Here is a 27,355-nt window from a genome sequence, read left to right on the forward strand (position 1 = left end):
TTCAACTCCCAGAATTCCTCGGCCAGGCACGCTGGCTGAGGAACTCTGGGAGTTGAAGTCCACTCCTCTTAAAGTCTATATCAGGGGTCTTCAGACTCGGCCCTTTTATGACTTGTGGTCTTCAATGCGTGCCTGGATGAGGAATTCTGGGAGTTGAAGTCCACAAGTCATCTAAGGGCCAAGTTGGAAGACCCCTGCTTTAAAGTGACAATAAACTAATTCCAGGTTTAAGCTATGCGAGGAATGAAATGGGAATGGCAAAAATTAAAATATGTTTCTTTCATAATTTATTTTAAAGAATTAAATGGGATGGTTAACTTGTCCCAGGGCGAGTCGTCCTGTGGTGAGTTGGCTGGTGGCGAGTCCTCCCTTCTGCGGCAAGGAGAGCGGTGCGGGGCATCCCTGGATGAATCTGGAAAGACCCGGAAGGGTTTTTCTCTGAACCCAGGAGAAGATTCGTTTCGAGAGCGGGGTCCGATATAGTCGGAGTCCAGGAAGCAAAACACAGTTGCTCAGCCCGGCCTCTTTAGCAGCAGTAACGGTGGCTTGTCTGGGCCCAGATCAGGATGGAGAAAATTGGGCTGGCCCGTCCATGAGCCCTGGGTGTGTGTGTGTGTGTTTGTGTGTATGTGTATGTGTGCCAGCTTGCCTGGCACCAGAGGCAGATGGTCCATCAAAAGCAGGACACCAGTCGGCTGAGGTAAAGTGTTGAAAGTCATGAAACCTTTTCTTAAATTTGCACGTGTTCGCAAATTAGGACACGGACATCCTTAACCTAATGGGAAGGATACAGGCACCCCTTGACTTACAACCATTTATGTTGTGTTAGGTATGTCACCACGATGTAAAAAAGATGTTGAGACTCTAGAAAGAGTGTAGAGAAGAGCAACAAAGATGATTAGGGGACGAGGGTAAAACATATAGGGAACGGTTGCTGGAATTGGGTATGTGTAGTTTAATGAAGAGAAGGGCGAGGGGGGACATGATAGCAGTGTTCCAGTATCTCAGGGGCTGCCCCAAAGAAGAGGCAGTCAAGCTCTTCTCCAAAGCGCCTGAACGCAGGACAAGAAGCAATGGATGGAAACTCATCAAGGAGAGAAGCAACCTAGAACTAAGGAGAAACTTCCTGACAGTGAGAACAATTAATCAGTGGAACAACCTGCCTCCAGAAGCGGTGAATGCTCCAACACTGGAAGTTTTTAAGAAGAGACTGGACAGCCATTTGTCTGAAATGGTATAGGGTTTCCTGCCTGAGCAGGGGGTTGGACTAGATGACCTCCAAGGTCCCTTCCAACTTTACTATTATGAAAATTATGAGAATGTATGTACACATGCATATGTGTTATGTATGTGTATGCTCGAGAGCAAGCGACAAAATTTCATTTTTTAATGTGTGCCGTTGTGCCCACAGGAAAAAAAATGACAATAAAGATTATCTAATCTAATCTAATCTAATCTGAAGTTACAGTGGACTCAAAAATATGTTACTTAATTATAAATATTAAAGGTTAAATTGGAATATTGATGAGAAATTAAAAATCAGGTAAAAATCATTAACAGGATATGGATTGTTTATGAAGATTGAATGTAATTAAGATAAGTATAAGCTAAAAAATATTGATAAATGTAATGATGATGTTTTTAATGAGCTGATTTAAACTGTGCTAACCTGAATACGAGACAGCAAATGTTAAAGGGAAAAAAGAGAAGAAATATCTGATGTTGTAAGCTGAGATTTTGCACTAAAGATTTTGTTGCGTAACTATTGATTGACCCAGTCATCACGTTGCTTTTTAAACACTCAAATGCAAAATTGGATAATTAATAAAATATCTTTTTTTTAAAAGGTTACTTAATCACCTGTCCTCAAAGTTACAATGGCCAAACCACTGCCTGTGGTTGCACACAATTGCATTTTGGGCACAACCGGCGCGTATTTCGAAGCCATTTGCAGTGTCCCATGGCCTTTCTGCCCTTTCAAGCAAAAAAAAAATGACCATGGATTTGGACTTATGACCATATGCAGTGACTCGCTTAGCAACTATCGTAAGTGAACAGTTGTATGTCAAGGACTGCCTGTCTTGATATGAAGCCATCATTACAATTTTGGAGGATGATCCCCCGTGATGGACGTTGCGGACGAAATGGCCCGGGGTGGTGACCTTCTCAGGAAACTGAAGGACATTTCCGGAAAGCCTCAAATCACTATACTGCTGTCTTGCTTTGAAGTCTCTCCACCCTGAGCCTCCAGTCTGGAAAGAGGACGTTTGCTCTTTACCTTCCTTCAAAAAACAAAATTAAAAGCTTCCAATTTATCTCAGCATCTACAGTCCAGTCATAAGTGACCTGAAGGACGGGAAACTGCCCGGCCATTTTTGGGGGGTCCTCGTGATGTCCATTGAACACCGAGGAGGATGGAGTCTCAAGTAACAAGACTTAGAAAAAAAGGCACCCCGGACGTGTGCAAATAGACCGGGGGTCTTCCAACTTGGCCCTTTGATGACTCGTGGACTTCAACTCCCAGAATTCCTCAGCCAGGCACGCGTGCCTGGCTGAGGAATTCTGGGAGTTGAAGTCCACGAGTCATCAAAGGGCCAAGTTGGAAGACCCCTGAAATAGAACCATCTCCCATTTTACGTGCACACAATTTGCACACACCCCCCAAAAAAAAGTCTAAAAGTCCTCCACCAGGCAAAATTGCGCACCCAACGCTGGGGTGCGTTGGCGTGTCTGCAGATCTTTTGTCCTGCAGAAGTCAGGTCTGCATTTACCAACCGGGGCTAACGAAATGGGACATAAAGATGGGGTCTGTGTGTGTGTGTGTGTGTGTGTGTGTGTGTGTGTGTGTGTGTGTCTCCTGAGCTGGGCATGGCAGAGAAGGTGCTTTAGAAAGAGTGACACCCCCCTCCCCCTTTACAGCTGTGCTGGGCCTCATCCCCATTTTGATGGGAATTGTATAATAGTCCAAACGTCGGGAAGGGAATTCTGCTCAAGCAACCCAGGGTCCAAGGCATCGAAACAAGCCTGTAACGTAGAAAAGTCTCCAGGCTTGGACTGTGCGGTGATGACCACCGTCTTGAACGGTTGACCCCTTGCTGGATGCCCTGGTCTTCTCCCTCTCTGTGCCACCCTTTCCCTTTCCTAAGAGGTCTTCCAGAAGGCACCTTGTAGGCCGTGGTAGTCCCATTCAAGCATCGCCAGGACGGGCTTCCTCTCCAGAAGAGGAGATCGTGGTCAGGCAGCTTGGGTACATCCAGTCCAGCCAGGTCACCTGAGCAGCACTAGGGACAAACTGGGGAAGGGGCAGTTTTAAGATCTGGGGTTCAGCTCCGGAGTGCGGTTTCTACAAGGCAGCGTCGGCGCTCCTTCCCGCCACGCAGCTGTGCGAGGGGAAGGGTGGGTTCTCCTGCAATCTTGGGAGGTCTCCTTGCTCTCCTGCCCAGCTCCAGGAGACGGGGTGGCTTCAGCTGAAGGGTTTCACCAATTTCATGGCAGCGTAGTTCTGCAGAGAGGAGAGAAGAGCCAAGTCAAGGCCAAGCCACACCAATCAGAACGGGGAGCTGTGGTGGGGTCAAGCTTCTTCTACTAAGGGCCAGCTCCACCAGAAATGGGCTCATGCGGAGATCTGTGGCTTTTTTTATGGGTCCTGGGGAAAAACTTTGCAGGGGACCACCAGCACCTTGAGCTGCGCCCAAGCTATATGTCGGGACCACTGCAGCTCTTGAACTCCCGAGTGTTCGGTGCTTATGAGTACCGCCGCCCTCTGCAGAAGGCGCATTGCGATGGCTTAAGTGAGAGGCTAGCGAGGCGTGAAGGAAAAGGGAAGGCCACTGGCCCACCAGACGGAGCCGTGAAAAGGTGTCTCTGCCCACAGTGGCCCCCTGATCCTCCAGCAGGTGCTGCGAAGGCAGGTTACAAGCCGTTCACCGTGGGAGAACGAGAACCCATCCAGAAGCAAGAAGGACACGTCTTCATGGGGTCAGAAGGTTTCTATGTCCACAGCCACTGCGTGTATTAGCATGGCTTAACTAGGGGTTGGTCCTCACCACCCGGATCCTCACAGCCTTTGGGAATTATGACGCTATCTTACAAACATCCCCGGAGATTCATCCTGTATAGCCGAGTATCATCTAACAGAGTACGAGAGATGAAAGAGACCGCGGAGTCTTCCTAGTCCAAACGCCATTGCTTCTTCTCCTGCCTTCAGGTGCTCTGGAGAGTAGGTTGACCCCCTCTTTTTTATCTGCTGCCCCCGAGATATTGGAAGACTGCTATCCTGTCACCCCTAGTCCTTCTCTTCATTAAACTAGACCAGGGGTGGGCAACCTTGGCTCTCTTATGACTCGTGGAATTCTGGGAGTTGAAGTCCACGAATCCTAAAAGAGCCAAGGTTGCCTACCTCTGAACTAGACCTACCCAATTCCTGCAACCGTTCTTCGTATGTTCTAGCCTCCAGACCCTTCATCATCTTTGTTGCTCTTCTCTGCACTCTTTCCAGAGTCTCAACATCTTTTTTATATCACAGCGACCAAAACTGGATGCAGGATTCCAAGTGTGGCCTTAGCAGGGCCTTATAAAGGGGCACTAACACTTCACCTGATCTGGATTCAATCTACATGTCCCGGATCCCTTGTCCCTGGTGACCCCCAGAGTTACAAAGGCTAAACCAGGGGTCTTCCAACTTGGCCCTTGGATGACTTGTGGACTTCAGCTCCCAGAATTCCTCATCCAGGCACGCTGGCTGAGGAATTCTGGGAGTTGAAGTCCACTCCTCTGAAAGTCTACTATATAGGGGTCTTCCACCTTGGCCCTTGGATGACTTGTGGACTTCAACTCCCGGAATTCGAAAGAAAGAAAGAAAGAAAGAAAGAAAGAAAGAAAGAAAGAAAGAAAGAAAGAAAGAAAGAAAGAAAGAAAGAAAGAAAGGAAGGAAGGAAGGAAGGAAGGAAGGAAGGAAGGAAGGAAGGAAGGAAGGAAGGAAGGAAGGAAGGAAGGAAGGAAGAAAGAAAAAGAAAGAAAGAAAGAAAGAAAGAAAGAAAGAAAGAAAGAAAGAAAGAAAGAAAGAAAGAAAGAGTAATAAAAGGAAAGGAAAGGAAAGGAAAGGAAAGGAAAGGAAAGAAAAGGAAAGGAAAGGAAAGGAAAGGAAAGGAAAGGAAAGGAAAGGAAAGGAAAGGAAAGGAAAGGAAAGGAAAGGAAAGGAAAGGAAAGGAAAGGAAAGGAAAGGAAAGGAAAGGAAGAAAAGAGAGAGAGAGAGAGAGAGAGAGGAAAGAAAGTCAGAAAGAAAAGAAAAGAAAAGAAGAAAAGAAAAGAAAAGAAAAGAAAAGAAAAGAAAAGAAAAGAAAAGAAAAGAAAAGAAAAGAAAAGAAAAGAAAAGAAAAGAAAAGAAAAGAAAAGAGCAGCCAGCAGCAGCAGCCGAGGAGCAGAGGCGGAGAGCAGAGTCACCCCAAGCATAATAATCTGCCGGCTTCCAAAGCTCTCTTTCAGTCTGGGGGGGGGGGTGGGGGGGATGCCCCTGCCTCTCTCACCACCACCACCACCACCACCCTGGTCAAGGGGTCTAAATGAAGGTTTGTCCTTATGCTGGCTTAGCAGTTCTCTCTGCTGGAGCACCCACCCACCGCCTTTTAATTAATTCCCCATCAGGGTGACTCTCCTGGCTGGCCGGCCAGAGCCCTGCAGCTGTTATTTTTAGGCCGCGTCTGGCGGCCGGCAGCTCCTCCATCTGGCTGGAAGCCACAAGGAGTCCTCGGCTTGCCACAATTTGTTGTGTGACCGTTCGAAGTTACAGCGGCACTGGCCATTTTTCACCCTTAGCCACCGCTGCAGCCTCCCCACCCCCACCCCCCCCAGGCGATCAAAATCGAGAGGCTGGGCAACCGACTTGTGTTCGTGACGGTCGCCGTGTCCTGAGTTCAGGTTTTGCGACGTTCTCAGCAGCAAAGTCATCGGGGGAAGCCGGATTCCCTTCACAACCCTGTCACTCACCCAACCCCTGCAACGGTTCACTGAAGAACGGTGGCAAGCAAAGTGGGGCAAAACTCACTTAACTACTATTCTCCAAAGCCCCCGAAGAAGGCAGGAGAAGAAGCAACGGATGGAAACCAACCAAGGAGAGAAGCAGCCTGGAACTCAGGAGGAACTTCCTGACAGTGAGAAGAATGAACCAGTGGAACTGCTTGCCACCAGAACTTCTGGGTGCTCCATCCCTGGAGGTTCTCAAGAAGAGACTGGACAGCCATTGGTCTAAAACATTACAGGGTTTCCTGCCTGAGCAGGGGGTTGGGCTAAATGACCTCCAAGGTCCCTTCCAACTTCTTATTATTCTTGTTGTTGTTGTTGTTGTTGTCTCGCTTAGCAAAGGAAATTTTGGTCTCCGTTGCGGCCGTACCGAGTGGAAGGGTGGAGATCAAAGGGGATTTAATCACCCAACCCAGCGAGCGATGGAGCATTGTTAGTCAGAGGAAAGACCCCCCCCTCAGGTTATTTTTTTTGGGGGGGCTTGCATTAAATAGCCTGATTGGGCCAATGGGTGGCTTTCTCCAATCTCTTCTTAAAAGCCTCCAGTGATGGAGCACCCACAACTCCTGGGCAGGAGAGTCAGAAGGGACCCTGGAGATCTTCTGGTCCAAGCCCCCCCACCCCCCACCCAGGCAGGAGACCCCATCCCATCCTGCTCAAACGGCAGCCCAGTCTCTTTTTTGATCGAGCACCCGCAACTTCTGGAGGCAAGTAGTTCCACTGGTTAATCATTCTCACTCTCAGGAAATTCCTCCTGAGTTCCAGGTTGCTTCTCACCCTGCTTAGTGTCCGCCCGTCGCTTCTTCTCCCGCCTTCTTCAGGGGCTTGGGGGACTCGGCGGACCCCTCCCCCCTTTTCTTTGGGGCAGCCCCTCGGATACTGGAACCCAATCGTTCGGAGATGGACCCACCAGTCGTCTCCCAGCTGCGTTCCGGGGCATCCCTGGCTTCAGAGTCGCCCTGGCTCCCCTTCGCCACCACGCCCCTCCCTCCCCCTGCCCCCTCCCCTGTCTGCCCGCCCCCCCCACCTGTGGGGTTGCCAAAGAGTAATGCGGAACAGAACAGCGCGAAGACCCAGATTCAGGGTGAGACGTTCAAGTCAGCAACCTCAGAATCTGGGGAGGGAAGGGAAGGCCTCTTCCAAAGAAGAGAAATTCCAGGACAAGCCTCAGTGGCTTTCCAGGAGCGGTGGGGGGGGAAGGAGGGGGGGGGGAGGCTGCCCAAACTTTTCATAGATGGGATTTCCATCCATCCCAAACTCCAGGCCGAGCCCCGAGCCCCTCCCCATCATTTGAGGGGCTCTGAACAGCCAGCCCTCCTGAGCAGGGGGGCCGGGACGAGCCTGGCTGGGGGCTTCGGCTTCAAAAAATGGGGAGAGGGGACCGAGAAGGGGCTCCATAACTCTGCCACAGCTTTGCTCCCTTCTGCCATCCCTCGGGGAAATTCGCAAGACCTGTTTTTTCTCCCCATGTATGCATCCAAACTAGATTGTGTAGTTTCTCCCGGCCACGTAGGTGTGTACCTGCATGCAGGTATACATAGACATAATTTTATTTATTTATTTATTTTATTGCCATGTTTATGCAGTGTATATCGGAGGTGGTTATCCTTTGAGAGCTGTGTGCAACCAAATCTTGTTTTAATGTATGCTGATTAGTATACATTTAAAGTGACAATAAAGTTATTATTCTATTCTATTCTATTCTATTCTATTCTATTCTATTCTATTCTATTCTATTCTATTCTATTCTATTCTATTCTATTCTATTCCGTAATTCTATTCTATTCTATTCTATTCTATTCTATTCTATTCTATTCTATTCTATTCTATTCTATTCTATTCTATTCTATTCTATTCCGTAATTCTATTCTATTCTATTCTATTCTATTCTATTCTATTCTATTCTATTCTATTCTATTCTATTCTATTCTATTCTATTCCGTAATTCTATTCCGTAATTCTATTCTATTCTATTCTATTCTGTTCTGTTCTGTTCCGTTCCGTTCTATTATTATATTCTATTCCATTCCATTCCATTCCATTATTCTATTCTATTCTATTCTATTCTATTCTATTCTATTCTATTCTATTCTATTCTATTCTATTCTATTCTATTCCGTAATTCTATTCTATTCTATTCTATTCTATTCTATTCTATTCTATTCTATTCTATTCTATTCTATTATTCTATTCTATTCTATTCTATTCTATTCTATTCTATTCTATTCTATTCTATTCTATTCTATTCTATTCCGTAATTCTATTCTATTCTATTCTGTTCTGTTCTGTTCTGTTCCGTTCCGTTCTATTATTATATTCTATTCCATTCCATTCCATTCCATTCCATTATTCTATTCTATTCTATTCTATTCTATTCTATTCTATTCTATTCTATTCTATTCTATTCTATTCTATTCTATTCCGTAATTCTATTCTATTCTATTCTATTCTATTCTATTCTATTCTATTCTATTCTATTCTATTCTATTCCGTAATTCTATTCTATTCTATTCTATTCTATTCTATTCTATTCTATTCTATTCTATTCTATTCTATTCTATTCTATTCTATTCTATTCTATTCTATTCTATTCCATTCCATTCCATTCCATTCTATTGATAACAGCCACAAAGCTGTAGAAGGGATACATGAAGCTTATCTACTCTCACACAAGTAAAGGCCCCGAGCAGCAATCTTTTCCAATCAACATAAATGAATTAAATGTTTCTTCAACCATTTTCTGCCTAACGTTTTGGACTGAAGGAAAACCTTCCCCGCCCGAGTGTGCTGCGTTGGGCAAGCAGGATTTTAAGAAGCTTCCCCTGGGGTCACCAGGAGCTGCTCGCAAGGCCTAAGGCACAGAAGAGGACAGAGTTAAGGAGATGATGAAGGAGGCCGAGGAGGAGGAGGAAAGAAAGGAGGGAAAAGGGAGGAAGAAATGGAAGAACGAGAGAAGAAGGGATGAAGATTGAAGATCTTACCGGGAAGGCATAGATGAAGATGCCCAGGAAGAGCAACACAATGAAGACAAGGAGGAAGATGAGGAAGACCCACTTGAACCTTCTCCACAAGATGTACTTCAAGGTCTTGTAGGGGGAGGTGAACCACAGGAAGGAGGTCTCAGGCCGCCTGCAACGAAGAACATCTAAGTGGGTGGAGGACGTCAAGATCACCTGACATAAGGCCCGCAAACCCATCACAGGGGCCAGGATGGGCAGTTATGGCCAGGGCGCCAAGCAGGGCGCCCTTCCTAGTCTCCATTTTCTGGTGGAAAAGAAACTGGGCTAAGTCAAGAACACCTGAGGGTCTCCAACCCTGGCAACTTTAAGACCTCTGGACTTCGACTCCCAGAACTCCTCAGCCAGCAACTTTAAGACTTCTGGACTTCAACTCCCAAAACTCCTCAGCCAGCTTTGTTGGCTGGGGAATTCTGGGAGTTGAAGTCCAGAAGTCTTAGGGGCGGCAAGGTTGGACACCCGTGCTGTAGAGTCTGTGATATTATTGTCATGCCTCCATGTCTTTCTCAATTTTCTCCTCTTCCCCCAGCATGGCTATACGTGAGAGACAACCGCAGTTGCTTCACAAATTTTCCCTTCAAATTCTTCTCATTCTCTCCAGCAGCCTCCAAAGAGAGGAGATATTGAGCCGAACCACCCCACTGCCTCTCTTGGTGCCTCTTACTTTGGGTCTTCTAGCTTGGGGTTCATGTTGGGTTCATCCCGGCCCAGCCCAGCTGGCCGTTCTTCGTGCTCTTGTTCATTGATGATCTCCAGTGTCATCTCCAACTTGCCCTGCAGAAAGAGAGAGAAAGAGAGAGGTGAACTGAGGTGAGGCCGCATCTGAGGACCCAGAGATGGAAGGATCGATTGGTTGCGGAGTAGAAGCTATGGCAGGTCACTTCATTTGCATGCAGAAGATCCAATTCCTGGCATTTCAAGGAGACCTTTAAGAAGAGACCAGACAACCGCTTTTTGTGAAATGGTATAGGATCTCCTGCTTGAGCAGGGGGGTTGGACTAGAAGACCTCCAAGGTCCCTTCCAGCTGTGATGTTCTACGTTCTGTGGTCTTCAAACTGATGTTGCCTGGCTGAGGAATTCTGGGAGTTGAAGTCCAGGAGTCATCAAAGGGCCAAGTTTGAAGACCCCCCATTCTAAGTAGACCAACATGTTGCAGGTTATTGCAATTTAAGGTTTGATCTCAATGCTCCATGTCTTCCTGACGCAGCGAAGGAGAACGGGGGCTTGCTAACAAGAAAGACTTCCCTTATTGCTTTGTAGGGGCGCAGTGGCTCAGTGGGTTAGGACGTTGAGCTTGTCGATCAGAAGGTCGGCGGTTTGGCGGGTCGAATCCCGAGTGCCGCATAACAGAGTGAGAGCCTGTTACTCATCCCAGCTTCTGCCAACTTAGCAGTTTGAAAAAATGCAAGTAGAAAAATAGGGACCACTCCGGTGAGAAGGTAACAGCGTTCCGTGCGCCTTTGGCGTCTAGTCATGCCGGCCACATGACCACAGAGACGTCCTCGGACAAGCGCCAGCTCTTCGGCTTTGAAACAGAGATGAGCACCGGCCCCTAGAGTCGGAAACGACTAGCACGCATGTTTACCTTTACCTTTATTGCTTTGTAGGCACCTTTTGGACCACATGGACATGAGAGTGTCTTCTCCATAGAAACCTCATTCCTGCCTTCTGGAGACCTCAAAGTTTCTCCAGAATGAAGGTGCCTAGAAAATCTCAGTGCCTTTTTTGCAAGTCTGAACGAGAGCAGAATTGGGGGGGGGGAGTGTCCTGCCACTTGCCTTCTAGATTATGCAGGAAAAGTCATCCAGTTCTAGACCTCACGTCTGCTGGCAGGAGACCACAATCCAAGCAGGACCCAGAGACCTCCTGGAACTGAAATCAAGCTTCTCAAGTTGCTCTCCTCCGGTTGCCTAACCCATAATTGAGGCAGACTTGAGACTTCTTTGCTGTTGACGTGTCTTTCCCGAGCAGCAGCATGGGAGACCCATGAAAAGGGAAGCTCTCCAATCACACAGTCATGCCTGCCATTTTTATTCTTTCAACCCTCCCAGCCTCGGCCCCGTTAAGCAAGCGACAAGCCACAGCAGTTGGGCCTAATCCCAGTGCTTTACGGAGCCTTCAGAAGTTGGGAAAGGCTTGGCTCCCTTTAAATAGGTGTGGTTGGAACTCAGGAATCAGGCCAAGAATCGAGAATCAAAGAATCGCAATCAGGTGAAGTGTTGGTACCCCTTGACAAGGCCTTGGTAAGGCCACACTTGGAACGCGGCCTCCAGTTCTGGTCACCACACTATCAAAAAAGACGTAAGCAATGCCTCGAAGTTCTTTGAAGAGTTTCATTTCTCGGAACCATGCCATTATGGCACCCCAGATGGGACTCGAACTCACAATCCATGGCTTAGGAATCGGATGTTCTTGCTTTGACAGTGGAGACTCTGGAAAGAGTCCAGAGAAGAGCAACAGAGATGACCAGGGGACGGGAGGCTAAAACATATGAAGAACGGTTGCAGGAATTGGGCATGTCTAGTTTAACGAAAAGAAGGAGTAGAGGGGGTGACATGATAGCAGTCTTCTAATATTTGAGGGGCTTCCATAAAGCAGGAGGGTCCACCTCTTCTCCAAAGCCCCTGAAGGCAGGACAAGAAGCAAGGGATGGAAACTCATCCAGGAGAGAAGCAACCTGGAACTAAGGAGAAACTTCCTAACAGTGAGGACGTTGAATCAGTAGCATGGAAGTTGCCTCCAGTAGTTGTAGGTGCTCCATCACGGGAGGTTTTAAGAGGAGACTGAACAGCAGAATAGCAGAGGGTTTCCTGCGTCAGCAGGGGGTTGGACTAGATGACCCCCAAGGTCCCTTCCAACCCTATTATTCTATGTTATACGTTTTAAGAATCCAACGTCATGAGTCAACGCCTTCTCACCATTAGCTCCACAGAGCACCATTAGCTCACTGCAATAACCAGATCAGAAGGACCAGGGGTGACCTGATAGCAGCCTTCCAGTATTTGAGGGGCTGCCCCAAAGAAGAGGAGGGGGTCAACTTATTCTCCAAAGCACCCGAAGACCGGACAAAAAGCAACAGATGGAATCTAATCAAGGAGAGAAGCGACCTGAAATTAAGGAGAAACTTCCCGACAGTGAGGACAATCAACCAGCGGAACAGAAGTTGCCACAAGAAGTTAATTTTTTTTTATTTATTAAATTTTTATACCGCCCTTCTCCCGAAGGACTCAGGGCGGTGTACAGGGCAATAAATATCAAAATATAAATACAAAAGTTTAAAAAGATTAAATAATTATGCCCAATATAATACAATAATTAAAACAATATTAAAACCAAATCCAACCGCAAACCCATCAGACCAGGCCAGATTGTTCAAATAGATAAGTTTTTAAATCGCTCCGGAAGGAGCGAAGGTCGGGGGCCATCCGGAGCTCAACCGGCAAGCGGTTCCACAGGTCTGGCGCGCCCACAGAGAACGCCCTCCCCCTGGGGGCCACCAATCGGCATTCTCTAATCGGAGGCACCCTGAGGAGGCCCTCTCTGTGGGAGTGCACTGGACGGAGGGAAGTTGACGCCGGCTGCAGGTGTTGCCGTAGGTAATCCGGACCCATGCCATGTAGGGCTTTATAGGTCATTACCAGCACCTTGAATCTCACCCGGAGGGCAACTGGGAGCCAATGCAGCTCGCGGAGCAGAGGTGTAACATGGGAGTATCGGGAGACTCCCAACACTACTCGCGCGGCTGCATTCTGCACCAGCTGGAGTCTCCGGGTGGTCCTCAAGGGCAGCCCCATGTAGAAAGCGTTGCAGTACTCCAAACGAGAGGTCACGAGCGCATGAGTGACTGTGCGCAAGGCATCCCGGTCTAGATAGGGCCGCAACTGGCGCACCAGGCGAACCTGGGCGAAGTTGTGCCTGCTCCACCCCTGGAGGTTTTGAAGAAGAGACAGGACAATCGTTCATCTTCTAGTCCAACCTTTTCCTCTGGCAGGAAGCTCCATACTACACTGTCCCTCCGAGAACAAGCAGGATCAGAAGACTTACCGCAATGATCTTGGTGCCTTCCTGCTCGACCACGCAAGGCCACCATCCTTTGACCGTCTTCTGCTCAAAAAGCGACACGTCTCTCTCCCGGCTCTCCAGCAGATCCAAGTTGCATTTTTCGGTGGTCTTGCTTGGTTTTGGCATGCAGTTGAGGTCCAAGTGGATGGAGCCTGGAACGTTGGGGGGGGGAAAGGGGAAGAACACAGAGGACAATTAGGCAAGCATGTAATTTATAGAGAGGAACTGAGAAATGTCGCATTGGCCTCCCTGGGTTTACCACTCACCCAGGTAATCGTCAAAGGAGAATTTGTCGTTGTCCCAGATTTGAAGGACCAGCTGGGGTGGGACTTTATTCTCTGTCTTGTCCAAGCTCCAGAAATGTTCCTGCATTTGAACATAGAGAAGAACCCATTGCAAGCAAGGCTGCAGTGACCTTCACCATCAAGTAACAGAATACAGAATAACAAGAGTTGGGAGGGACCTTGGAGGTCTTCTAGTCCAACCCCTTGCCCATGGCAGGAGACCTTATGCCATTGCAGACAAATGGTTGTCCAATTTCTTCTTGAAAACCTCCACAACTTCTGGAGGCAAGAGGTCCCACTGATTAATGGTTCTCGATCTCAGGAAATTGGATAGTTCTAGATTGGATAGCCCTGCGTCGCACTGCGAACTCTCTGTTGGAGAGAACAAACCCCGCTCTCTTCTAGTATAAAGAGGGAGAGAACCCCACTCCTTTCCAGCATGGATGATGTTGCGTCATGAAATGTCGGCAGGAAAACCGCCAAGCTCAGAGAGCACCAAGGACCCCACAGTTCAATCCTGAGCTACAAATATTCCCATCAGCACTGATGATGTTACCTAGTTGGGTCATGTAACGTCTGCATGAAAACCACCAAGTTCAGGAAGGTCCAAGGATCCCACACTCCTCCTCCTCCTCTTCCTCCTCTCTGCAACCCCCCCCCTTCTAGCACTGATGTTGTTCCCTAGTTGGGTCATGAAACGTCTGCAAGAAAACAGCCAAGCTCAGACAGCATGAAGGACCCCACAGTCCTCCTCTGCTTCTTCCTCTTCCTGCTCCTCCTCCTCCTCTTCTTGCTCCTCTCCCCCTCCCCTTCCTCCTCCTCTTCCCCCACTCCTTTCTAGCACTGATGATGTTCCCTAGTTGGGTCATGAAATGCCTGCAAGGAAACCACCCAGCTCAGAAAGCATCCAGGACCCCACAGTTCAACCAGGAGCTACCAATATTATCTTCTATTGTGTAGGAAACAACTTGTGCAGCAATTTGCATCGCGACCCTAATTTCATACTTGTGATCATCACGAAGTAACATTCCAATCCAGCTCTGCTCTTTGGGTGAGGATACATTTTTTTTATTTGACTATGTATATCTCATAATAAAAGGAGGGGAGCCAAAATAAAATGGGAGAAAGAGCACGTTGCAAGCGGATAACTGCTTGGGAAGCTACCATTCCAGCTACCCAGCACCTGATTTCCCCCAGACCCGTCAGCCTCAGACCCAGCAACTTTGGAGCCTCTGTTGACCTCTGGCAAAGGTCATTTGGGCCTTTCTGGACGCTCACCTTCTTCGCCACGGAGCAGACCTGCTCAGCAGGGAGATAATCAAAGGGGAAGATGAACCTCCAGTTGAAGTTGCCTTCACCACCAAGAGACCTGTAGTGGACATCGGTCTTCTGCTTGTTCTCCTCATAACCAACCAGCCACCTGCAAGCCACAGAAGAAGACCAAGCCCATCAGCCAATAAAGTCAAGAGGAAGAAAGCCGCTGGTCAAAGAGTTGTCCCAAATGTGTTGGTCTGTCCCGGTTCCGATAGATGGAAAGAACTTCAATGAAAAGAACTTCAAGGCAAAGACATCTTCCTCAAAGAACATTTTATTTAGGAAACAGGGTATTGGCACTTACATAGGTGAACCCAGGACTAAAGTTCCCTCCCCAAGATATAAAGTAACAAGATGCAATTCTCACCCGATAGGCTGTTGTAAATCACATTCACCAATCAGTCTAAAACGGGGCTGTCCTCCCAACTTTTCAGCCCACCAAAGCTTTTTCTAGCATTGACCTTGATTCTCACACAGCTGCAATTGTTGTGGGCCCAGGGGTGGGCAGCCTTGGCGCTTTTATGACTGGTGGACTTCAACTCCCAGAATTCCTGAGCCAGCCACGCTGAGGGGAAAGGGAGAGGTTTCCAAGCTGAGCCATGCTGGCTCAGGAATTCTGGGAGTTGAAGTCCACAAGCCATAAAAGAGCCAAGGTTGCCCACCCCTGGCCTAGGCCCCCTTCATGACTGGTGGACTTCAACTCCCAGAATTCCTGAGCCAGCCTGGCTCAGCTTGGAAACCTCTCCCTTTCCCCTCAGTGTGGCTGGCTCAGGAATTCTGGGAGTTGAAGTTCACAAGTCATGAAGAGGCCATAGTTCCCCCATGAGGAATTCTGGGAGCTGAAGTCCACGAGTCATAAAAGAGCCAAGGTTGCCTACCTCTGGCTTAGGCCTAGGCCGCTTTATGACATGGACTTCAACTCCCAGAATTCCTGAGCCAGCTATGCTGAGGGGAAAGGGAGAGGTTTCCAAGCTGAGCCAGGCTGGCTCAGGAATTCTGGGAGTTGAAGTCCACTAGTCATGAAGGGGCCAAAGTTTCCCCCACGCTGGCTCAGGAACTCTGGGAGTTGAAGTCTACCAGTCATAAAAAGAGCCAAGGTTGCCTACCCCTGGTTGTGGTTAGCTGAAATAACTCAAGCATTCCCTCCTCCCCACTTCTCCATCTGAAAACACCAAACAACCACAACAACAAAACAACGAAGGCAAAAGATAAAATGGCTACAGCTTTTCCGTTGTCGCAGCGCCAACATTGCCATTCTCAACCAAGAAGCTTCTTCAGTTCTTGGACGACAGCTTCAGCTTCTTGGAGGAGAAGCAAAAGGTTTTCAAGGGGAAACAAAAACCCCCAAGATATTCCAGCTGCCCTTTGGAAAAAGACCTTTGGGCTAACCGTGACCTGGGTGACGCAGGATCTCCACCTGCGAGAAGAGGAAAGGGACCCTCGTCGCGGTGAAGCTTTGGGCTACCCACCCTTTCACGTAGATGTCGCTCATTTTCTGACCGGTGATGCTGAGGTCATCCAGGATGACGTCTTGGGCGTTCCAGACGATGCAACGCAAGTAGAACCTGGAAACAACCACCCAGATGGGGGTCAGGTGGAGAAAGACGGGTCTAGGGCAGGGGTAGGCAACCTCGGCTCTTTTATGACTCATGGACTTCAACTCCCAGAATTCCTGAGCCAGCATGAGTCATAAAAGAGCCGAGGTTGCCTACCCCTGGTCTAGGAGGAAAGGCACGGGCAGGAAAAAGTTTCCGAGGGGCAGCCATTATTACCTCTTTGCTCTCCGCGGGGACACATTGAACGGGGGCCCCGGGGGCCCAAGCGATTTTGGAAACAGGTCCACCCAAAGCTGGAGCTTGCCCTGCAATGAAAGGGGAAGCCAGGGGTCAGAAAAGAGGGGTCCCTTGGCGGGGGTCCCCGAGAAAGGATGGCTCCTTGAATGCTACTTCCTGGCTTCCTAGCCAGACGGCGTGATATATATATATATATAATATTTCTAACCCATTTATATAAATTTACAAATTCTCCCCGCAATGGGAATCTCTGCCACCAGCATCCACATGCTTAGAGCAGCCTGTTGCCTCCTTTACACCGGGACGTAAATGGCCTAGGATGCAGAAATCGTCCCGATACTTGCCTGGCAAGCCTGGAGAGTGAAAAAAGGCCAAGACCCCAAAAGATTTCTCCAAGGCCCCCAGCTTCTCCCTGCCAACTTTACCTGTTCAATGTCCGGCTGGAGAGGGCTGTACAGCGGCCTCGTCTCCACGTGCTCAGGGACCAGGCCTTGCTTCTGCAGGACGTGCAAGGCGAGCCGCTCCTCCACAGGACCCAGGTGGGGGTTTGGGGGCTCGCTCTCCTCTGAATCCGAGAGAAAAAGCAGAGATTTCACCCAGCGGCCCAAATGGGAGGGGAGACACGATAGCAGCGTTCCAGTATTTGAGGGGCTGCCGCGAGGAAGAGGAGGGGGTCACCTTATTCTCCAAAGCACCAGAGGGCGGGACGAGAAACAGCGGTTGGAAACGGATCAAAGAGAGAAGGAATCCGGAATTAAGCAGAAACTTCCTGACAGGGAGGACAATTCACCAGTGGAACAGCCTGCCACCAGAAGTGGTGAATGCTCCAACACGGGAGGTTTTTAAGAAGAGGCTGTACAGCCATTTGTCTGAAATGCTATGGGGTCTCCAGCTTGAGCAGGGGGTTGGACTGGAAGACCTCTAAGGTCCCTTCCAACCCAATTATTCTATGTTCTTGAATAAGCTTCACCCTGTGTTCTCCAAATCACCTGAAGGCAGGAGAAGAAGCAATTCATGGGAACAAACCAAGGAGAGAAGCAACCTGGAACTAAGGAGAAACTTCCTGACAGCGAGGACAGTTAACCAGGGGAACAGAAGTTGCCTCCAGAAATCGTGGGCGCTCCGTCACTGGAGGCTTTTAAGAAGAGGCTAGAAAACCACTTGTCTGAGATGGTACGGGTTCTCCTGCTTGAGCAGGGGGCTGGACTAGAAGACCTCCGAGGTCCCTTCCTGCTCTATTCTATTTTAAACCCTCACAGTGAGTAGCAAGCAGAGCGCGACCCCTCCCCCACCTTGCTCTTGGGCCTTCTGCAGACTGAAGAACCACCTTCATAACCACAGCAGTTTGGCTGCCCTCTGGGAAGCCCACCTCCCCACTCCCCCAACGGAAGACTGAAGCAATCCAACCTAACAATCCGAAATGAATAGAAACACCCGCAGGAGCTTAAATAGGGAATCCGGCGAGACAAAGTCCCCCTTGCCTGTTCCATGTGGGACCTCTTGGCTGTCCTGGCCGTGGCTCAGCCGTGGGACAATGTCTCTCTCTGCTGCCCGGAAGCGACAAGCACAGGGCTCTCTGCTGCCCAGCCAGACCCCAAAGGGGAGGGGGTGTCTTTGGGGAGACCCCAAAGAGGTGCCGGAAAGCTGGAAGACTCTGTCACCTTTGAGGTAGAGAATAACAGAGTTGGAAGGAACGTTGAGGGTCCTCTAGTCTGACCCTCTGCTCAAGCCGAAGACTGTACAGCAGGGTTCTTCAAACTTGGCCCTTTTGTGACTTGTGGACTTTGACTCCCAGAATTCCTCAGCCAGGCACGCTGGCTGAGGAATTCTGGGAGTTCAAGTCCACTCCTCTTAAAGTCTATATCAGGGGTCTTCAAACTTGGCCCTTTTGTGACTTGTGGACTTCAACTCCCAGAATTCCTCAGCCAGACCCTTCTGTCCCGTCTCTTCTTAAAAACCTCCAGGGATGGAGCACCCACAGCTTCTGGAGGCAGGTAGTTCCACTGGTTTATTGTCCTCACTGTCAGGAAGTTTCTCCTTACTTCTAGGTTGCTTCTCTCCTTGATTAGTTTCCATCCGTTGCTTCTTGTCCAGCCTTCAGGGGCTTTGGAGAATAGGTGGACCCCCCTCTTCTTTGGGGCAGCCCCTCCGATATTGGAAGGCTGCTATCCTGTCCCCCCTCGTCCTTCTCTTCATCAAACTAGACATCCTGAAGTCCAGCAACCGTTCCTTGTACGTTGTAGCCTCCAGTCCCCTGATCACCTTTGTTGCTCTTCTCTTTCTAGAGTCTCAACACCTTTGTTGCGTTGTGGTGACTAAAACTGGGTGCGGCGTTCCAGATATGGCCACAGTTTACCTTGCTTTTGCCAGGGAGCTGGAAGAATTTGTCATCCTTGAGATGAAGCTGACGGCCAACACATCACAGGACAACCGTTCCACGGGACAACTCGCCCCGAGGGCAACTTAACAATTCCATTTAATAATTTAAAATAATTTCAAAAATATTTTAATGGTTTGTCCTTCGCCTTTCGTTTTGTCCCTCCGTTGGCATCCTTTCTTTAAGGGTTCTGTTCTACCATGTCTTCCATATTAGGGTAACTCTCGTCCCGCAGCGAGTTGTCTCACGGCACAATAAACACGGCCAGGTTGTTGCTGCTTCTGCAGCTGCTGGAGTGGGAAGGCAGATCCAGCCTTAGGCCGCTGTGGGCGGCCCTTGAGCTGAAACTACAAGGAAGCAGACGAGGCTGTGTGTTTTTTTTACCTAGATCCGAGAGGTGGTACACTTCCTCTCCAAAGACGATCTGGTCAGTCTTGTAAACTGGAAGTTTGCCTCTGTGTTGCAAGGAAAAGTGATGGAGGAGTTGTGTTGGGCGCCGCTGATCTCTCCACTGGTTGGGTCCAGAACTGGAAGGGGAGAGACAGAACAATAAAGCAGAGGAACCTCAACGTGTCCTTGGTCCAACTGTCTGCCAGTTCTGGGCAGTATATAGACCAGGGGTCTTCAAACGTGGCCCTTTGATGACTTGTGGACTTCAACTCCCAGAATTACTCAGGCAGCTTGAGGGAACTATGACCCTTTTATGACTTGTGGACTTCAACTCCCAGAATTACTTAGGCAGCTTGAGGGAACTATGACCCTTTTATGACTTGTGGACTTCAACTCCCAGAATTACTCAGGCAGCATGTCTTGCTGAGGAATTCTGGGAATTGAAGTCCACAAGTCATCAAAGGGCCAAGTTTGAAGAGCCCTGAGACAGACAGTCCTCGACACAGAACCAAATGGAGGCCAAAATTTCTGTTGCTAGGTGGGACATTTGTTAAGTGAGTTTTGCCCCACCTTCTTGCCAAAGTTGTTAAGTGAATCACTGCAATTGCTAAGTTAGTATCATGGATGTTAAGGGGATCTGGCTTCCCCCTTGACTTTGCTTGTCAGAAAGCCACAAAAAGGGGACCCCCGGGACACCGCAACCGTCCGTAGATATGAGCCAGTTGCCAAACGTCCGAATTTTGATTGTGTGACCACGGGGATGCTGCAACGGTCGTAAGTGTGAAAAACAGTCATAAGTCCCTTTTTTCCAGCGCAACGTTGAACGCTCGCCAAATGACTACTTGTAAGGGAAGGACTACTGTACTTCATCCCCAGACAATCGGAAGACTCTCCGAAGTTTTCACGCCTAATCGTGTTTAGCTACATAGGATGGGGCTGGATCTGGCATGTCCTCCATGGGAAAGTCGGTCCCACCACTAAGTTACCTCAGTTTCACAGCTGCAGCATCTAGAGGGCTACAGGAACCCAGGAACAGTCTGAGGTGCCACCCACAGGATGGTCCTCCACCTTAGCAGATGGGCCAAGCTCTTGTTGCTGCTTCCACGAATAGGTTTTGCATGGCTGTCCCAGGGGTACTCACACGCAGTAAGTCTGGGGAAGACCACAACCAGCCCCATATCTGGACAGGAAGCGGTTCTCCAGGTCAATAACGGTCTCCCCGATCTTCTCGTCTTTGGACAAGAGATCATAATCGTACAGGGCGATCTTCAGGTCCTTCTCCACGGGCAACGTACAGGTCAGCTCAAACATCCTACAGAAAGCAGAAGCAGACAAGTCGGTGGAAAGGAACACGGGCTGGGTTTTGACGGAATTGCTGCAACTGATCAGCAACCCTGATGATGCTACCTAGTCGGGTAATGAGATGTCTGCAAGAAAACAATCAAGCTCAGACACCACCGGGGACTACTCCACAGTCCTCCTCCTCCTCCTCCTCCTCCTCCTCCCCCTTCTCCTCTGCCCTCTTGCCCTTGGAGGTCATCTAGCCCAACACTCTGCCCGAGATAGGCAACTTCATTCCATCCTGGACAAATGGTTGTCCAACCTTTTCTTGAAAACCTCCAGTGACGGAGCACCCACAACCACAAGAGGCAAACTGTTCCATTGATCAATTGTTCTCACTGCCTGGAAGTTTCTCGTTACTTCTAGGTTAAAAGACTCTCGGATGAGCTCCCCCACCCCACCCCCACCCCAGTTGCTTCTTGTCTTGCCTTCTGGTGCATTGAAGAACAATTGGACACCCTCTTCCTTGTGGTTGCCCCCCAAGGATTGGAAAAAACACCTGTCTCTCCTAAGTCTTCTCTTCGTTAGACTAAATATACCTAGTTCCCTTAAACCAGGGGTTTAAACCTTGGCTCTTTTATGACTCGTGGACTTCAACTCCCAGAATTCCTGAGCCAGTCTGGCTCAGCTTGGAAACCTCTCCCTTCCCCTCAGCATGGCTGGCTCAGGAATTCTGGGAGTTGAAGTCCACCAGTCATAAAAGAGCCGAGGCTGCCTACCCCTGCCTTAACCCTTCCAGACCCTGGTTATCTTTTACATGTTTCATATCCATCACAGACACAGCCACTCACTCACTCACTCACAAGAAACAATGGATGGAAACCCATCAAGGAGAGAAGCAACCTGGAACTCAGGAGAAACTTCCCAACAGTGAGGACAATCAGCCAGTGGAACGACTTGCCTTCGGAAGCTGTGGCTGCTCCAACAGGGGAGGTCTTTAGAAAGAGATCGTACAATCCGTTGCCCAAAATGGTGTAGCGTTTCCTGCCCGAGCGGGGGGTTGGACTAGAAGACCTCCAAGGTCCCTTATTCTGCATTCTATTCTGCACTCAAGTCTAACCGGGCTCCCTATTTTCAGGAACAGGGCTAGGAGAAGTGGCCGCGGACGTTTCAACACTGTGTTTGTCGTTTCGTTCACTTACTTTTATTATCGGTGACAACGTTTGGGTTGAAATTGTTATTAAGTGTTGTATTTCCCGACCGGCTTTCCTTTTATTATTATCGGCTCCGTTGAAATTAATTTAGCTTTTGCATTTGTTGAATTGTCCCACGGCGAGTTGTCCGTGGTGAATTCTCCGTGACAAGTTGTCCCCTTCCCTTCCGGAGCAGCTACTTTCCTCGCCCCACCCTCTCGGGGACTTACGTGGAGACTTACTTTCCAAAGACCGGTTCCAGAGTACAGGGGATGTAATTGTCCTGGTCATTAAGGGACTTCTTCCCCGCAGAAATCTTCACATAAGGGTCGCACTGGGTGGGAGAAGGAAAGAGAGAGGGTAAAGGTGGACTTTTTGTGATAGTTCCATGAAAGAGGCAGGAAACGGCCAGCGAAGTCAAACGGTCCTTAGATATCTCCACCATCAGCGTTCAGACTACCAGCTTATGAGATTGGCTGGTTTGAGAATAAATGAGGACCCCCAAGTCACCCCTTGGGTCTTCTCCTGTGCCTTCACCACTACACCATGCTGCCTCTACTGGTTCCTGCAAATGGACTGAGCAACTAAAGAGGAACTTCGAGGAAAGCCCTAGAAGAAAGCCCTAGACTTCAACTCCCAGAATTCCCTGCCAACCTGGTCTAATGCAAGAGTGTCCAACCTTGGCCACTTTAAGACCTGTTGACTTCCACACCCAGAATTCTCCAGCCAGAATTCTGGGAATTGAAATCCACAGGTCATAAAGTGGCCAAGGTTGGACAACCCTGCCCTAGAACTTTCCTTCCTAACCTGGTGGCCCCTGGATGCATTGAACGTCCTGTTGGCTGGGGCAGTGGAGGCCTATGGGAGTAGTAGTCCAACCCCACCTGGGAGTCACCCAACTAAGGAATGTCTTTCTGTGTCCTCAATATTTCCTCCATAGACACATTTAAACTTTACATACCTGAACCTACATTGAAGAATAGAATAGAATAGAATAGAATAGAATAGAATAGAATAGAATAGAATAGAATAGAATAGAATAGAATAGAATAGTGATAAAAATAGAATAGAATAATGATAAGAACAGAATAGAATAGAATAATGATAAGAATAGAATAGAATAGAATAGAATAGAATAGAATAGAATAGAATAGAATAGAATAGAATAGAATAGAATAGAATAGAATAGAATAGAATAGAATAATGATAAGAATAGAATAGAATAATGATAAGAATAGAATAGAACAGAACAGAACAGAACAGAACAGAACAGAACAGAACAGAATAGAATAGAATAGAATAGAGCTGGAAGGGACCTTGGAGGTCTTCTAGTCCAGCCCCCTGCTCAAGCAGGAGAACCTATAAAATCTATTCTGATGTAGGCCACATGCTGACAACCGGTGGGGCCTGCATTACTACTGAGAATAAACAGACCCTCCCCACCACCTCCCTCTCTGCTCTCCCCACCCCCCACCTTTAGATCAGCTAACTGATTGCCCGGGAAGATAAAGGCCGCACAGGCTCAGTGCTATGATATGAACGGCCCACCCCTCAACTAAAGGGCATAAGTCCCAAAGGGGCTTTTCCAAAAGGCAACTGGACTTTCTTGAGTTTCTTTCTCCCCCCCCCCCCACCTTGAAAACCTTTCAAGGAAAGCTTCAGTTCTTAAGCTTTGAAGAACTGAAGAAGCTTCTTGGACGAGAAGCTAAACGTTTTCAAAGAAAAGGGGGGGGAAATCCCATTTGCCTTTTGGAAAAAGCATCCTTGGGATGACAAACGGGTCCTGGAGGGTTGGAGACTCTCCGCAGACACGAAGTGCAGCAACCTGCCTTGAGCCACGGGGACAGCATCGTTTCTTGCCAGCAGAACCAAGAAGCAAAGGACTTCTCCAGGGAATTGAGGAGAAGTTTGGCCAAGACCATTGACGTGTCCCGAAGCTTCTCTCCTGGAGGGTGACTCTGCTTCCTGGAGAGTCTGCCACACCCCACCCCCACCCCCACCCCTGTTCTCCATCCGTGAGCTTACTTTTCCATTGGAGTCCTTTGGCTGCAGATCAAAGGCCCGGATGATGTAAACCCTCACCAGACACTCCTGGGGGCCTCGGGCTGGAAGCTGGTGGAACTGGCGCGGAGGGACCGGCACCGTGGGGTCATCGGGCAGAGGGTAGATCTTAAAAGAGCCCTGCAAGGGGAGGAAAGGCATGAGTCTTCCACCCACACCGGCTGCTTGGACATCTCTCCGGCAGTTCCACGCTGGAGTCAGGAGTGGCCCAGATGTTGTAGAGGGACTCCTGAGGCATGCCGGGGTTGCCTCTGGTACAGCTACGACAAGAGCAGCCTTCCATCACAGAGTATCTCCAGCATAATTTTTATTTTATTATTTCATTTCATTTCATTTTATTATTTCATTTTATTATTTCATTTTATTATTTCATTATTCTATTCTATTCTATTCTATTCTATTCTGTTCTGTTCTATTCTACTCTATTCTACTCTATTCTCTTTTATTCTTATCATTAGGTAAAGGTAAAGGTTCCCCCGCACATGCGTGCTAGTCGTTTCCGACTCTAGGGGCCGGTGCTCATCTCTGTTTCAAAGCACAGCGCTTGTCCGAGGACGTCTCCGTGGTCATGTGGCCGGCATGACTAGACGCCAAAGGCGCACGGAATGCTGTTACCTTCCCACCGTAGTGGCCCCTATTTTTCTACTTGCATTTTTACGTGCTTTCAAACTGCTAGGTTGGCAGAAGCTGGGACGAGTAACAGGCGCTCACTCTGTTACGCGGCAGACAAGCTCAGCATCCTAACCCACTGAGCCACCGCGTCCCTTTATCATTATTCTATTCTATTCTATTCTATTCTATTCTATTCTATTCTATTCTATTCTATTCTATTCTATTCTATTCTATTCTATTCTATTCTACTCTACTCTACTCTACTCTACTCTACTCTACTCTACTCTACTCTACTCTACTCTCTTTCTAGAGTCTCGACATCTTTTTTACATTGTGGTGACCAAAACTGGATGCCGTATTCCAAGTGTGGCCTTACCAAGGCCTTGTATTAACCCTTCACCTGATCTTGATTCTATCCCTCTGTTAATGCAGCCTAGGATGGCGTTGTCTTTTTTGGCAGCTGCCGCACACAGCTGGCTCCTATTTAAGGGATGGTCCACTAGGACAATCAAACCAAAAGAAGATGGGCCAACCTTGAATTCACCAACAATGGTGGGGTCTTCGCCGTCATCCTGAGCTTTGCCGCAGGACAACTTAAAGGTGTGGCAGAAATCCGAAAGGCCTCCAAAGTCTTCGACGTTCTCCAACTCTGTCTCGTAGATCTAAGGAGAGAAGGGATGGAAAGCATTTTGTTTCTTCTTCTTCTCAGATGTTTGAAGGGATGGGCATGGAAAGGCAAGCCCCCTCTGGTCTGTTGCCATCTTCCCGCTTCTCTCAAGAAAGGTGACGACCAGTTGATGGTGGCCCTCAAAAGCCCTTTCCATTTAGAGCAAAGCTAAGAGGAGGACATTGGCCTAATTTCTAACTTTCCCTAGATCTCCCGGCTTGAATGCTGTTGGGAACCTGACCGCTAGGCTAGAAGGAGGAGTCAAGCAAGGACCTAGCTTAGAATCCTTACACAGTCACAAGAGGTATAAGACTAACCTCTCCTTCCAGCCTAGCTGGCAGTTTCCCCACAGTTGCCCTTTTCAGGAAAAAGCACACTGGCTCTTGAAGGTCACTGAGAAATACGCAAAAAGGTTCCTGAGGGGATGTGACAAGAGTGGATATGGCGGTCACATTAAGTCCAGCATCCACTTCAGCATTTACCTGGACCAGCATCTACCTGAGCTTTTGTGCAAGCCTTCCTTAATGAAGGAACAGAGGGATCAAAACTGGATCAGCCAAAGCTCCAACTTTGTCTAACATTTTGCTCCAGTCCTCAAGGGCACTGAAGCAGCCCAATGTCCAGGAGCTGCACCCACAAGATACAAGGGCACCCTGGAAAGTATCCCGAGGCGTAGCAGGAAGATAATTTAAGCAGAACTAATTAACTCTATGTAGCAGTGTCCAAAAAGGAGAAAAAAATGGAGAGAAAGTGGAAAGCGGCCAGAGGTGGGTAGGTTTCTTACAGGTGCTGGATCCAAAATTGAAGGCCAGTGATCTCTGTTGGTGTCCAAGACATCTTAATATTTAGAGCCAGCAGGGCCCACCCAAGCATTTCATTCTGCTAGCCCAGGGGTAGGCAACCTTGGCTCTTTTATTATGACTCGTGGACTTCAACTCCCAGAATTCCTGAGCCAACACGGCTCAGCTTGGAAACCTCTCCCTTTCCCCTCAGCGTGGCTGGCTCAGGAATTCTGGGAGTTGAAGTCCACCAGTCATAAAAGAGCCAAGGTGGCCCACCCCTGTCCTAGACTGAGGTCAAGACATTCCTAGCAAGAACTCCAGAGGTGACAATTGCATCTCAAAAGCAATGGCTTTCATCACTCACACAGACACACACACACACACACACCCCGCAAAGGCAGAGGCTGTCCAGGGTTTTACCTTCAGGGTGTCAAAGCCTTTCTCCAAATAGGTGCCACATTTCTCTCGCTCCCCTGTGGAGGCATAGAATTTGCTCCACCAGTCAATGACCTCCTCTTCCTGCAAAGAAGACAAAGCATCAGCAGCTAATTTATTACCGTGAGACCCTCCAAGACTTTCTGCTCTGCAGCACAGGGCACATTTCAACCTTCCAAGCACGGCTTGGCCTTTCCCAAGCCGTGCCTTCCAGACGTTTCAAACGTCCAACGCCATAACTCCATCACAGAGCCTGTGCTGGCTGGGGATGATGGAAGTCGGCCTCTATCACACTGAGGCAATCCAGGTTGGGAAATGATGGCCTTCAGACACGAGGCAGTGAGATTCCCTGGTTTTATAGGAGGGACAGATGACGTTACATTGGCAGAATACTAGCTGGGCATCCCAAGCAGGCCAGATCTAATGGCGCATCTCCGGTTTAAGGGCCAGGCAGAGGTGAAGGGAGAGTCAGAAGACTAATAAAGGAGAATATTTGTAGCTCAGGGTTGAAATGAGGGGCCCTTGGTGCTCTCTGAGCTGCGTGGTTTCCTTACAGACGTTTCATAACCCAAAGTAGGTAACATCTTAGTGCTAGAAGGGAGCAGGAGGAGGAGGAGGAGGAGGAGGAGGAGGAGGAGGAGGAGGAGGAGGAGGAGGAGGAAGAGGAAGAGGAAGAGGAAGAGAAAGAGGAGGACGACTGAGGGGTCCTTGACCCTTGCAGATGTCTCATGACCCAACTAGGAAACGTCAATGGTGCTAGAAGGTGTACGGTGCTAGAAGGGAGGGAGGCCTGCTCTCAATGTATATTCTAGTGGCTTGCTTGTTCTACCAACACTGACAGGGCAAGCCACTAGAATATACATTGAGAGCAGGCCTCACTCCCTTCTAGCACCGTTGACGTTTCCTAGTTGGGTCATGAAACATCTTCAAGAAAACCACCAAGCTCAGAAAAGCACCAAGGACCCCACAGTCCTCCTCCTCCTCCTCCTCCAACCTGGCTCCTTTCTAGCACTGATGATGTTGCCTAGTTGGGTCATGAAATGTCTGCAAGGAAACCACCCAGCTCAG

The 27,355-nt window shown here is 48.7% G+C and overlaps 1 protein-coding gene across 5 annotated transcripts in view; it reads right to left on the reverse strand.

The window, feature by feature from the left end:
- Positions 1-1,818: 1,818 nt before the first annotated feature.
- The window catches only part of DYSF (dysferlin), a gene marked incomplete at its 5' end in the record, with an annotated part of 133,750 nt that continues 108,213 nt past the window's right edge, over positions 1,819-27,355 (reverse strand). For all 5 annotated transcript variants that reach the window (XM_081332853.1, XM_081332852.1, XM_081332851.1 and 2 more), the window contains 15 exons: positions 1,819-3,502; positions 9,000-9,147; positions 9,700-9,809; positions 13,081-13,250; positions 13,365-13,464; positions 14,661-14,802; positions 16,166-16,261; positions 16,469-16,557; positions 16,915-17,054; positions 19,251-19,393; positions 20,398-20,568; positions 21,973-22,064; positions 23,756-23,911; positions 24,937-25,065; positions 26,273-26,371. In XM_081332853.1, the coding sequence (XP_081188979.1) occupies positions 3,464-3,502; positions 9,000-9,147; positions 9,700-9,809; positions 13,081-13,250; positions 13,365-13,464; positions 14,661-14,802; positions 16,166-16,261; positions 16,469-16,557; positions 16,915-17,054; positions 19,251-19,393; positions 20,398-20,568; positions 21,973-22,064; positions 23,756-23,911; positions 24,937-25,065; positions 26,273-26,371 (1,824 nt within the window). In that variant the 3' untranslated portion in view covers positions 1,819-3,463. The remainder of the gene's footprint in view (positions 3,503-8,999; positions 9,148-9,699; positions 9,810-13,080; positions 13,251-13,364; positions 13,465-14,660; positions 14,803-16,165; positions 16,262-16,468; positions 16,558-16,914; positions 17,055-19,250; positions 19,394-20,397; positions 20,569-21,972; positions 22,065-23,755; positions 23,912-24,936; positions 25,066-26,272; positions 26,372-27,355) is intronic.

The sequence above is a fragment of the Vipera berus genome (genome assembly GCF_964194415.1).
Source record: "Vipera berus genome assembly, chromosome: 7".
Taxonomy (NCBI): Eukaryota; Metazoa; Chordata; class Lepidosauria; order Squamata; family Viperidae; genus Vipera; species Vipera berus.